We start from the raw sequence: 14,500 nt of genomic DNA on the forward strand, positions 1-14,500 counted from the left end.
AAGACAACTTTAAAAAATTTCCTCTTTATAATAAAACATAAATCATGACCTAAAGTATAAGCCAGGAAAGTGACAGCTCTTATAAAGGAAAGAGAAGGTGCATATGAGGTTCTCAGTAAAAATGCAAAAGGAATTTGAAAGTTTTCTGTTGTTCAGGCAATGTGAAAAGAAATTATGGATAGAGCTGGTGGTAAACTGACATGTAGAAGATACAAGAGAACTATTAGAGTTATCAGTTCAAGAAGTATTGTATATTTCAGTATGAAATACTTGAAAGAATTCTCTTTCCATATTTGGAAACAAAGATGGGATTCGGAGTGTGATTGATGGGGGATATCTTAGAGGAGATGGAGGATATGGAGTGCACTAGCATCGTCCTTAGTAGTGGCTGTGGTACAAGTGTTGCTCAGACAAGTCCTTATTTGTAGTAATTATTGGCAATATTGTTAATTATAATGATGTTATTTTCTTTATATTTAACTGTGCTGTTTATTTGTGATTATTATTGTGTGATATTATTTTAAAAGCATTCTACATTATGCCATTGATGTGTACAAGAAAAATGGTGACCAACATATCAATGTTAATTAATATTAATATGCAGGATTTAGTGCGATGTAGCATTTGTTTAATGTATTCATTGCTGAGAGTTAACAGTTTGTGGCATGAGTGAGAATGTTTGTCAGAAATGTTTCCTGAGCAAATGCAATAATTGTGGATCATGTCGGGAGCAGAAGAATGAAGCTACTGATATTAAAGATATAAGGCAGAATTGTGAAAGTGTTATGAAGAATGTGGCAGAAGCAGTGAATGATAGTGCACAAAATATGAATGAGTTTGAAGAAAGTGAATAAAAGTAATTGCAAAGAAATTGCACTCTTATACAGACTCTTTCACTGGAAGATACATGAGCTAGAATGACTGGAGCAACAATTGCATGTGGTACAGCTAGATGGAACAAGAAAGATTGAATGAATGGGGAAAAGAATAAAAGTGCTAGAAACTGGGAGAAAGTATTGTATGGGGATTTGATGATAAAAGATATATTTAATGAGAAAGTGATGAAAGCATAGAAACATGCTTTCATCACTTTCTCATTGAAAAATAAGGTGGGGGAAAAATGGATGTAGTGAAGCTGTAAGTTTGCAGAAGAAAGAAGTGGAGTTAATTGTTTTGGCAGGCACAAATGAAAGGTGAGAAATACGCAATGAAAGAGGATATTATTATTATTTGACACCTCCAGGGAGTCCAGGACTCATCGAGGGAGGACACCTACTCTACAACTCTCCATCTCCACCACTCAACCTCATCCACCAATGCCATCCACTGTCCACCACCATTATAATGAATGACTATATGAAATAATGAAATAATTGAGAGACCGCACTTGAATGATTTTAGAGTTAGTTGTTTGGAGAAAGCATTGTTCAGTGAGAATTTGGAAATGCAAAACCAGGAAAATGAGAGAAATTAGGAGGGAAGCAATCAAGTATGTGTCTAGCTTCCCCTGAGACATGAGTGTAGGAATGACCGTGAGGAAATAGCTACCTCCCCCCCCCACCCCCCCCCCCCCCCACCCCCCCCCCCCCCCACCCCCCCCCCCCCCCACCCCCCCCCCCCCCCACCCCCCCCCCCCCCCACCCCCCCCCCCCCCCACCCCCCCCCCCCCCCACCCCCCCCCCCCCCCACCCCCCCCCCCCCCCACCCCCCCCCCCCCCCACCCCCCCCCCCCCCCACCCCCCCCCCCCCCCACCCCCCCCCCCCCCCACCCCCCCCCCCCCCCACCCCCCCCCCCCCCCACCCCCCCCCCCCCCCACCCCCCCCCCCCCCCACCCCCCCCCCCCCCCACCCCCCCCCCCCCCCACCCCCCCCCCCCCCCACCCCCCCCCCCCCCCACCCCCCCCCCCCCCCACCCCCCCCCCCCCCCACCCCCCCCCCCCCCCACCCCCCCCCCCCCCCACCCCCCCCCCCCCCCACCCCCCCCCCCCCCCACCCCCCCCCCCCCCCACCCCCCCCCCCCCCCACCCCCCCCCCCCCCCACCCCCCCCCATCATTTCTTCTTGGCCACTTGTGGTTTTATTATGTTGACTCCGAATCACTCCCATACTATTTATTACTGAATCATTCACCAAAGACTCACCCATATGTAATCCTGTTCTAGTTACTTCAGCTAAAGTAATCTCTATAGTCCCAATTTCTCTGTTTAACACATTAAACTCAGCTTTAACTTCCAGTATCTCCTTACCGATCACTTCCACTTCCTCATGAAGAAGATGAAGGTCATTTTTCATTTTCATAAACTCCCGCCGAAGTTCTTCCGCTACGGTCCCGATGTCAGCTTCCATTCCTAAACGCTCCAGCCTATCCCGACACTTCTCACATACGTCGACATTTTCTTTCTTTTCATTTTGCCAGACCGACCACAGATCCTTCACATTTTTCGGTGCATACATGTAGCAGTTTCCGCAACGCATCCATTGCGAAAAATCTAACGCTGAGCCAGCCTTTCGTGTAGAAGTAGAAGTCCTGCGCGCCGCTGACGTACGTTTCTTGTTGGATGCCATCTTTACACGTTGATATAGTGAAACAAACGGCAGTGAAAACACAATATATACAACACAGTTCTAAACAATAATACCACTGAAGGACACTTGTTTCTAACCGATGCACAATTTTAGCACAATTTGTGACAAAAAGCCACACTATATTTAACTTTAAAAACACGTTTTCTAGACTAGCTTAACTCGACCGCCACATGGAGCAGCATGAGCAGAAGGGGAGGACAGTTTATGGACATATGGCATGTATTTGAGGGAAGAATGGAATTATACAGACATGATGGATTACATTTGAATGGCTTTGGAGTGAGTGTCTTGGAGAAAGTATTGCTAGACAGAAGTGCAGTGTGTGATGCGAGCAAGAGATCAGAAGCACAGTATGAAGTGAAAGATCAGGAGAGTGGTATTGAAGAGACAGAAGTGCCTGTCAATGTAAAAAGTAGTGCAAGAGATGAAGACAAAATGGGAATGCAAGAGAAACAGGGAAACCAGAGGAGCCTGGGTGTAGAGGGAGATATGGCACAAGGGAAGTGGATGTTGTAAGTAATAGTGAATGTATGTATGGGGATGATCAGCATAGAAATTGAATAATTGGGATATGGATGGGGAAGTTGAGACTCAGCAGATATGTGTTAAGCAGTGATAAAGGTGATTAAGGGCAGGTGTGGTGGACCTAAAATTCAACTATTTTATCTACAAATGCAAGAACTATCAAAAATAATGGAGATGGAATGATTTCACTGTAGTTTATTCCCTCCAAAATCATGGTAATAAGTAAAACATGTTTGGATAAATATATCCTAATGGGAATAGAAATGGAAGGTTACAGTGTTTTGCATGAGGATAGAAAGTACAAGAGGGGAGGGAGAGTGCTGATGATGATAGCAGGGGATTTTCATGTCCACATAAGGTGGACATGAAAGAAGAAAATAGTGGCAATGGTTGAGTTAGTGTGGTGTGAGGGGAAGGTTGACAGAAAGACATACTTAGTTGGATGTTGCTATAGGCAAGGAAATGGGAAGGGTGATAATGAAGTCATCTATAAACAACTGGGTTAGTGAACAAAGGAAGCATAATTTATTATAGGTGTTTTTAATTATGGTGGTACAGATTGGAATGAAGAGAGCATTTGGGAATTTTCATTTAAGAGGATGGTCTGAAAAGTTCTTGGCCTAACAATTGAAAAAACTAATTTATTTTAATATTATTTTTATTTTTCAACATAATTCCCTTAAGACTAATACATTTATTCCAGCAATGCTACAGTACTACCATTATCCCGTCCCTGTGGTGGTTCTCAGTAAGATCTGCAAAATACCTCTTTACAGCTACAATCACCTCTTGATTTGAAGAAAAACGCTGACTAATGAGGAAGAGTTTTAGTTTTGGGAAGAGATAAAAGTGAGAGGGAGCCAAATCCGGGGAATAGGGTGGATGATCCAACAATTCATAGTGCAGATCCCTTAATTTTCCCATTTTCAAAACACCTTTGTGGGCAGGTTCATTGTTCTGATGAAGATGATTTTTTCCTTCTGCAAACCGGGTCTTTTCTCACAATTTTTTGTCTAGTCTGGTTAAAAGATCAAAATAATATTCCCTGGTTATTGTTTTACCATTTTCAAGATAATTAATAAACAAAATGCCTTTGGCATCCCAAAACACTGATGCCATGACCTTTCTTGCTGATGGAACAGACTGTCTTTTTTGGTGCTGAACAACTGGCTTCTGTCTACTGTTTGGATTGTGGTGTGTAATGGTGAATCCAAGTCTCATCCATAGTAATAAATTGATGCACAAAATCAGTTTTATTCTTCTTAAAACACTCCAATCACTGTTGGAACTTTCATGCAAGTGCGTTTTTGAGCTGCTGTGAGCAAGTGTGGCATCCATTTTGTGCAAAGCTTTTTCATTTGCAATTCTTCATGCAAAATATATCCTACACATTCTTTTGAAATGCCTATAGTCTCAGCAATTTCACACACTTTGACTCCCCAGTCATCCAATACCATATTGTTAAATTGTGAATGAAACTATGTTGTGTAATTTATTTTTTTTTTTCATTCACATTTAACATTGCTTATTATGTATTAATCATGATTTGTATAAAAATTATTTATTATTCCTTAATTTAGGATTACTATTTAAATATTTATTCTAAACTTAACCTACTATTAATTTATTAAACAATAATATCTGTAGAATTTATGATAACTAAAATATATATATGATGTAACAAAAAATATTATAATTAATTCTATACGTAATGAAAAAGCTGATTAAGTAGCTCAAATATTCTATTTATTCTTATTTGTGAAAATTTAACATTATGTAATCACTCATGTAGTAGTAGAGCATTGTATTACATTAGCGAAATGTTTGCATTCATTTGTTGTCATGGAGACGCATGAAATAAACAAGCACGAGTCGAAGAGAGCGTGACCTTCGGACTGAAAGGAGAGGAAAAGTAATAGCAAATTTTTAATTAGAGGGAAGAGAGGAAGTTTTTGCGGAGCGGGAAGGAAGGTAGGATACAAGCAAAGGAAGTGGAAGAAAATTATAAGTTCTCTACGGCAGAAATTCATGAGAATAGTGTTTAGAAGTGAACCAAAACATAGTGAATCATATACTTAGCTGCAAGTGAAGTCAGCTGTGTTGTAAAGAAAAATTAATGCCATAACCAGATAAATAAAGAACTGGACATTAAATGGAAAATTCTGATTAGTTCCAGTTAGTCTAGGATTACGTATTAATTCTATGTTGCCCTGAGAAGAATTATATTGAAATTAACTAGTTTGAGAAAAGTAAACAAGGAAGGATATCAGTTCCTTATTGATGTGTTTTTTAGAGTAGTGAAGCGCGATTAACAGTAGTTCAGTTAAATCGTTGGAGAATTTTTATTAATGTGTTCCGCTAACGTAAATAAGTTAATTCATAAGTGTGCTCACAATTAATTGATGTATTGAAGATTGTGTCTGGTAAGAGTAGTTATACTTGTTTGTTTATTCTAATATTAACATATCTTCGAAGTTCAAAGTCCGAAATAAGATTGCTTGGAATATTGTCTACCTTGATTAGTGCTTCCTGTGAATTTTAAACATTAAGTACAGCTGATAGATATGTGGAGACTGATTAAATAAGAAGTTTCATTTTATTAACTTGAGTTAAGAAAGCTTGTGATTTTGAAACTGTGAATTGTATGTGAAAGTTTAGAACATTGAATTGGCATGAGTGACTTAGTAAGATGTATTAAGTTGATTGTATTGTTTCATTTTAAAGCAGAATTCTTGTATTTGTTATATATATCATATATTAAATGTTTTATTTTGTTAATCTAAATATTGTGTTTGCCTGAATTCCCTTTTATTGCACCGTTCATAAATATTCGAATCTTGCAGGAACCCCAAGTGGAATAGTAAATAATTCGGCCTAAATAAATGAGGAGACTGCTAACTTAATTAAGAATTGATCCTACTATTTTATATAGACTAATCTAAAAATAGGGTGGCGCAGTATAATTATAAATTTCCCTACCTTTGGATCGGTGATCAATTTGTAATTAGTTGTTATATTGATAAGAGTGACTTGAACCAAGATGGCGGATTTAGAACATAACATGAAAATAGAACGTCACGACAATATCATACACTTGATCAATTATTTCTGGTAGTGTTGCACCTTTTAGGACATCCTTCATGTGGATCTGCTTCAAGGCTGGTACAGCCATGTTTAAACTCGGCAGTCCATTTCTTAATTGTCGAAAATGAAGGAGAAGAGTGCTTATGAACTTCGAATGAATTTCTTTTGGCGTTAAACCTTTTTTTACAAAGAATTTTATAACTGCACGATACTCAATTTTATCCATTTCAAGGGATAAAATTGAGCATTTTATCCCTTGAATGACTTGAATGATCTTTGAGTGACTTGCAATTTCACAAGCATCCATGTGAAATTGCAAGTCATTCTATCAAACTACTTGATAGAATGACTTGCAATTTCACATGGATGCTTATGACAAATGTACCAACTTGTTGCCATCTATGGTCGAGAACATTTCAGACCACCCTTGTACAAGTAGTCAAAAGGTGTTGCACCTTATTACGGAAATTACAGAATTGCAATAAATTTAAGGAAATATGACTTCTGCATTACTTCAACCTTGGTATCACTTCTGGGTATGGTTCCAACTGATGAGACCTCAGTAAAGGTCAAAACTGGTCTGGGTAAATCACATAATGCATAGCATTTTACATGTCCATAATGCAATGCGCATATGCATTGCATTATGGGATAGGAAGGCAATTGTAAGAAGTCATTAGCCTCTATATACAAGTAGCCCAGTTGTGAAGTTACTTCACATGCAAACTTTGTTTGTTTACACTAGGATAAAGGATGAAACCAAGAATATAATTTCTTGGCAGCTTTAATTTATAATTTAACCAATCATAGTACATATCTCCAATTCTCTTTAATTCACTCTGCATCAGCCTCTTCTTCACGTACTCAGCTATCCTATCTTTTCCTTTTTTTTGCTATTGTTGGAAAGAAAATCATACTACGTTCATGAAATTGACAGTGTTAAGTAAAAGCATAGTAAAATCAAACAGTTATCCTGTTTCATGACTGGATAGTTGAGATCTATGTGATGAGTTACTCCTTTCCTTTAGTGTTACACAGTGATCAGCATTCATTTTAGACAAATTATGGTCTCTACAACAGTGTTAGAAATAATTATTTTAATTTCCCGATGTTTTGACCTTCATATAAGGTCATCATCTTTAGTACACATACACACAGAGACAAACTATATTACATTTCACACAATGATAAAGAGACAATGATTTGATCAGAGTTATTCTACTGGCCTGACCTCTAGTGAAAATAAAATAAATGAAATAAAATAACTACATCAAAGTAGTTATTTTATACTGTATATGTTATTTAAGATAACATCAGGGAAACATTGTTTTATATAGATAGTTTAAAAATGATGTCCTAATTTAACACGAGAATTGTTATATTAGATTTAAGATCCTTGATTACCAATGGTCCTATTTATAATTAACTCTTAGGGAGAAAGGTTGAGTGGATAGAATATGTGGAAAAGCACCTGTTGTTTACATAACACCAAAACATGGTATGAACGTAAATTTAAGGAAGCCTATGAAATTCTTTTCAACTACCATAATTTTAACAATAACGATGATCTACAGTAAAAATCCCAAGAATATGGAATTCACATATTGTTGTTATTATTATTCAGGCCTCTATGCAAAGAGAATTGAAGAGGATGAGCATTGGCTGTCACATGCCTATGCATAGAATATGTTTCTAATTCAGTGGCTGGTATGTGTACTAGAGGAAACACGACAATCAAAAATTTACAATTTGGTCCTAACATCAGCGAATCTGATACTGAGGGTTATTAGCCTTGCCTCTGATTGGTGAGCGTGACTAGTAGTCTTGGAGACTCAGACACTTGCGGAAGCTATCAGTTATTATTATTACTATGTGACACCTCCAGAGAGTCTAAGGACTTATCGTGGAAGGGGCACGCTACTTTGCTAAATACATCTCTTCCTCTCCATGACTACTTAATTCTCCAATCACGACACTTCTACCATCAATGCCATCTATTCCATCATACCAACAACAGTATTTTTTGTCTGTAAATTGCATGTATTCTGAAGGCCAATTTGTCTGTATGCCAGATGAAAACCTGAGTTTCTGGGAGAGAAAACCCTGCTGCCACCATATGAGATCAGCTAACTCACCTTCAACTGTAAAAACCCATATGAGGATTCTCCTCATCACAACGAGGATCGAACCCAGGTCTTTTCCAATCAAAGGAGAAAGGAATTCATGGAATTGTAATGTCAGGTGACTATAGCAATTTTACAAACCAACTAGCGGCTGGTTTAAAAATACTTATTAGCAGCAATGGTAAATTGCATTCTTAAAGTGATAACACACTTTGGTGTCAAATTACTAATGAAATCAAACAGAAACTACAGATGAAAAAGTGGTTGTGTAAAAGTTAAAGAAGTGAAAAGCAGTTGCATTAGGAATGTGATTCATGCCTGGAAAGTAACTAGTAGAAATGGAATATGAGAAGACTAGTATTCCAGTCAAAGGAAAATCCTAAGGAATTCTTTCATTATGTGGGCAAATGGACCGTTAGATGGCAATGGGGATGGAGTAACCAATGCAGATGACATATTAGATTGTTAAATGATCACTTTGTTGGGGTAATTCATCCTGAAAAAGATTTTATTCTTGGAGGGATGAAGGTTTAGATGTGCATTGAGAATGACATGATGCAGGTACTAAGTACTCTGGAAGTCAGTAAAGCAGAAGGAGTGGATGGGATTTCACTGCACGTTTTAAGAGAATGTGGCAAGAACGTGCATTAATTGGGACTTTTGCTTCTTAACCTTTGTCAGTGATACTATCACTGGATTTGGAGGTAGATGAGGTGAATCTTGTCACTGACAGCCCTAGAGACTTCACTCTTCAATTAGTCTAGCTACTGGGAAAGTACCCAAGAAGTGGAAGAAGGATAGAATGGTGCCATTGCATAAGGATTGTGGTATAGTCTGAAGACTATATTTGAATACCAGTTTCTGTTTCTTCTTTATCTATTAAGATTTTGAAGAAATTAGTGAGAGATTGAAATAAACAGGTTAGTATATCTGATAGGATGATGTTATAGGCCAGGAAATGCAGAGAATACTGATGGTGAAATGTTTAGGCAAATTAGTTGGGCATGTAAAAAGGTGATCCTGAGGTCTATATTCAATTACAAGAATATAGACTGGAAGGAGGAGATAGTGCACAAGGAGAGAGAGTTGGTGGAATTCCTGAGAGAAACATATCTTAAGCAGCACATGATGGAAGCAACTAGAGGCTTTAATGCGTTTTGGAAATTGTGATAACTTCACAAAATGTAATTGTTAATGAGGTGTTAACACTGCCACCGGTTGGTGAGAGTGATCATGAGGTAATAGTTTGGGAAGTGATGAAACAAGAAATGATCACAGCCAAAAATGGGTACATGCGGAAGTATAAAGCAGGTGATTATAGGAAGCTTTGTAGTTGGTTAGCATCAGTATGTTGGGCTGAACTGAGTGTAAAAAGATGTTGACAATGCATGGAAACTCGCAAGGCAGTATCTGACAACAGCAGTGTATGACTGCATACTGAGGATTGAGCGAGTAAATAGAGTGAAAGTGAAATGGATGAACAGTTAAATCAAGCAAGCTGTGCTGGAAAAGAAAATGTTATGGATGTAGAAGACAGTTGGTGGTGATCAGATCCATGAAGGAAGTATGAAATGCAAGCTAGAAAGGTGAAGAACATGGTAAAGAAAGAAAAGGTGCAGTATGAGAGGAAATTGGCTGGTCAGGCCAAGGTTAACTCAAGGGAATTTTTCCACTACATGGTAAGCAAGAGAAAGAATAATTATAGCAGATTAATACTAACAGCTGCAAAGGATATAGTGGAATTATTGAACAAACATTTTATCAGCATATATAATAGTGGTATAAATGATTTGGTACAATATATAGAAGAGAGGCAAATACTAAGAGAATTGAAAGTGAAAGAATCAGGTGTATCAGATGTTGGTTAGGTTAGATGTGAATAAGTCTGTGGGAATGGATGACATATCACCACGTATTCTTAAGGAATGTGCACCACAGTTGGGTATGCCCTTGACCTGGTTATTTAACAAAAGTCTTGCAGTGGGTAAGGAGTGGAAAGAAAGCAAAATAGTACCATTCCACAAGCATGGTTCTAAGACAGAGGTCTCCAACTATAGGCCAGTCTGTATAACTGCAGTCATCAATGTGTTGGAGAGATTGGTAAAGAATAGAATACTGAATTGAGTTGATGGACATAACATTCTTTATGATGGTCAGCATGGATTTGTAATGGGTAGGTCCTGTTTTAATAATTTACTTGCATTTTATGGTATGGTGACAAGTCTGTTAGATAAGGGAAAATCATATACAATGATATTCTTAAACTTTGCAAAAGCGTTTAATAGATTACCACATGATAAGTTGGTGTAGATGCTGCAGAGGATGGGAATAGATAGTATATTGGTGTTAGATGAATCGGAGATTGGCTCTCTGAACAATGTCAGCAGGTTGTGTATGATGGAGCAATGTCTCAAAAAAAGAAGGGTAACCACTGGCATGCCCCAGGGTTCTTGGGCCCCTGCTGTTTAACTTGTTTGTAAACAATATATCATTGGACTGACTGGGGATATTCAATTTGCTGCTGATGCAAAGTTTGGAAGAATTATAAGAAGCACTGCTGATGCTGAATCACTATAGGAAGATTTGAATAGACTTTTTACTTGGGAAAAGGAGTGGAGTTGTAATTTTAATATCAATAAGTGCAAGGTGTTGCATATTGGAATGCAGAAATATAAGGCTGTGTACTGTATCAATGGTCTTGTACTGCAGGAAGTGGATGAGATTAGAGATTTGGGAGTGATGGTTGACAGTAGACTGAAGTTTAGAGGGTATACCAATACTGTTACAAAGGTTGCACCTCTTACTGCTGCTATGATAAGAAGTACTCTAACATGCAAGGATAAGAGGTGGTTGTGCCACTGTATAAGGCATTAGTTAGACCACACTTGGGCTATTGTGCTCAGATCTGGTCATGTGGTTTTCAATATGTTGTGGAGACATTGGAGAGGATCCAGAGACAAGTGACTAAGACAATATCAGGAGTTTGGAATGCTGGCTATGGAGCGAGGTTGAAGAAATGTGGATTGCAGAGTTTGGATAGGAGGAAGAGAGGTGATATGATAGACCTTTAAGTTAGTGAGAGGATTTTATCAGATTAATCCAGAGGGGATTATAAAAAGACAAGGTGAGAGGGGAAGAACCAGAGGTCACTCCTGGAAGTTATGTAAAATTGTGGTGAAGAAGGGTGTGAGGAGTACATTTTTTACATGGAGAATTGTCACTGAATGGAACTTTAAGATTCTATATGATAAATATGTTGTTAGTTGAATGAACCTCCCGTGATGAGTCTGTCGACTCCATGGAGGGTGTAATAATAATTTACAAAATTGGACTGATGAAGGTATCTGTAGGTCAGCATGGATCAGTTAAAGGACACATGTTTCAGTAATTTGTCTTATAATACATACAAATCAGCCCTTCAGAACACACGCAATTTACAGACAAAAATTACTAGTTGTGGTGGTGTTGGAGGTGGGCGGTAGATGGCGTTGATTCGTCATAGAGGTAAGGTGTAGAGACAGTTGAAGATGTCCTCCCACGATGAGTCTTCAGACTCCTTGGAGGTATCAGGAATAATAATAATAATAATAAAATGACAAATATTTGCATAAGTCTGTGCAGTTAGCCTAGTGGCTGTGTGCTTCGCAACCATACTCCTGGGGAAGGAGTGTCCTAGGTTAAATTCCTGTTGGTGACATGAGGAGCTGAAGGATCTTCCTCAGCCATAGCCAAGTTAGCAGGTCTTGGGTGTGGACAGTAGGTTTTTTTCCCCCAGTTTATCTTGGGGTTTTTCATCCTGCAAAGCAGGCAAACCGGCCTTGAGAACACAACACTACAGGACATAGGATACACCGGGGTGTAGGGCTGACCACCTTATCCTGTCAACGGTTTGAGGTCTGATGAGTAATAAACCCTTGACACCGCAAGGTAAAAGGGAGATGAGATGTTTGCATAAAAAAGCATATACTCTTTTTTGGATTTTGCAAAGGTATGTGACAGGGTGCTACATGATAAATTAAGTTGCAGCACATGGTGTTATATATGAACTTAGTGAATTGGTTTGGAAGGCTGTCTAATAAATATCAGTTGGATATGGGACTGCTATATCAAGGAAAAGGAAAGTCAGTACTGGGACTTTTGATTCTTAACCTATTCTTAAACTTTGTCAATGATACTATCACTGGATTGAAGGCAGATGAGGTGAAGCGGTTATTAACCACTTTACCAGCCTGAATGCATATGTACGTCCATATTGCATGTATGCAAAGTGTCCATTGAAGTCGTTATAACTATTACATATTAGAAAAAATTACATGGATACAAAGCATATTTTTACTATATTTGATCCCAGTTGGGTGGTTAATAATAATGATGTGATGGCTTTTCCAAGAGGATTGGAATAAGATTTTTCATAGAACAATATATATAGAAATTATAGCTGTTGGGTCTTCTGACTCAATAGCTATAATTCTAACTCTTGAGTGTTACAAAAATTATGAAGGTGGTCTGAAAAGTTCTCGGCCTCGACCACAGATGGCAACACTATCGGCAAAATTTATTTATTTATTTTTTCCAAGTTGGTACATCTGTCATAAGCATCCATGTGAAATTGCAAGCCATTCTATCAAGTAGTTTGTTTTATACAGCTATCTGAAGCAAAAGATTTGTCTGTATCCCTTGAAATGGATAAAATTGAGCATCGTGCAGTTATAAAATTCTTTGTAAAAGGTTTAACCAAAAGTAATTCAGTCGAAGTTCATAAAAGTTTACGGGCACTCTTCTCCTTCATTTTCGGCAATTAAGAAATGGGCTGCCGAGTTTAATCATGGCCGTACCAGCCTTGAAAATGATCCACGTGAAGGACGTCCAAAAAGTGTAACAACACCAGAAATCGTTGATCAAGTGCACGATATGGTATTGGATGACTATAGAGTCTAAGTGTGTGAAATTGCTGAGACTATAGGCATATCAAAAGAATGTGTAGGATATATTTTGCATGAAAAACTGCAAATGAAAAAGTTTTGCACAAGATGGGTGCTGTGCTTGCTCACAGCAGGTCAAAAATGCACTTGCATGAAAATCTCTGAACAGTGCTTGGAGCATTTTAACAAGAATAAGACTGATTTTGTGCATCAATTTATTACTATGGATGAGACTTGTATTCACCAGTACACACCAGAATCCAAACGGCAGTCAAAAGAGTGGACAGAAGCCGGTTGTTTAGCTCCAAAGAAGACAAGGTCATGGCATTGGTGTCTTGGGATGCTAAAGGCATTTTGTTTATTAATCATCTTGAAAAGGGTTAAACAGTAACCGGGGAATATTATTTTGATCTTTTAACCAGACTAGATGAAAAAAATTCCATGAGAAAAGACCTGGTTTGCAGAAGAAGAAAATCATCTTTCATCAGGACAATGCACCTGCCCACAAAGGTGTTTTGGCAATGGAAAAATTAAGGGATCTGCACTATGAATTGTTGGAACATCCACCCTATTCCCTAGATTTGGCTCCCTCTCACTTCTGTCTCATCCCAAAACTAAAACTCTTCCTCGCTGGTCAGAGTTTTTCTTCGAATCAAGAGGTTATTGCAGCTGTAAGATGGTATTTTGCAGATCTTACCGAGAACCACTACAGGGACATGATAATGGCACTGGAACATTACTGGAATAAATGTATTAGTCTTAAATTATGTTGAAATATAAAAATAAGTTCTTGTTTTTTTATTGTTAGGCTGAGAACTTTTCAGACCACCTCATATATTGTGTGAATGTATGGAATTTCATTTGCTAGCACATCTAATATGAGATATTATCTTCTTTGATATCTAATAAGACTTTTTTTTTTTGTAGGATTCTGATAGCAAAAGAGAAGTTGAAGGAGAAGAAGATGTTACTGGCAAAGTGAAATTAGAACTCCAAGAGCTAGAACTTGTTAGGAGGACTTTAGAAGAGGAAAATGTAAGCTATACTTTCAATAATGCTATTTATACTTATGGGCAGTTGCATTCAGTAAATAATGTCAGTTTTTTTTTTAACTTATCAGATTACCAGTTACAAATTAATCAGTGTAAAACTGTTCTTTTGCTTACCACATTCAAATAACTTCTAGTAACGGCCTCTTATTCTTTCTCTTCCTCTTTTACTTGTTTGTCTTGCATACTGAATACTCAGCGGAACTGTGCTA

The 14,500-nt window shown here is 38.2% G+C and overlaps 1 protein-coding gene across 1 annotated transcript in view; it reads left to right on the forward strand.

Annotated features, from left to right (window-relative positions):
- The window catches only part of LOC150094090 (dixin-like), a 334,744-nt gene that overhangs the window by 194,378 nt on the left and 125,866 nt on the right, over nucleotides 1-14,500 (forward strand). The window contains exon 10 of the mRNA XM_090412948.1: nucleotides 14,167-14,274. Coding sequence (XP_090269074.1) covers nucleotides 14,167-14,274 — 108 coding nt within the window. The remainder of the gene's footprint in view (nucleotides 1-14,166; nucleotides 14,275-14,500) is intronic.

The sequence above is a fragment of the Typopeltis vanoorti genome, chromosome 23, assembly GCF_054136105.1.
Source record: "Typopeltis vanoorti isolate ZY-2024b chromosome 23, IOZ_Tvanoo_1.0, whole genome shotgun sequence".
NCBI lineage: Eukaryota > Metazoa > Arthropoda > Arachnida > Uropygi > Thelyphonidae > Typopeltis > Typopeltis vanoorti.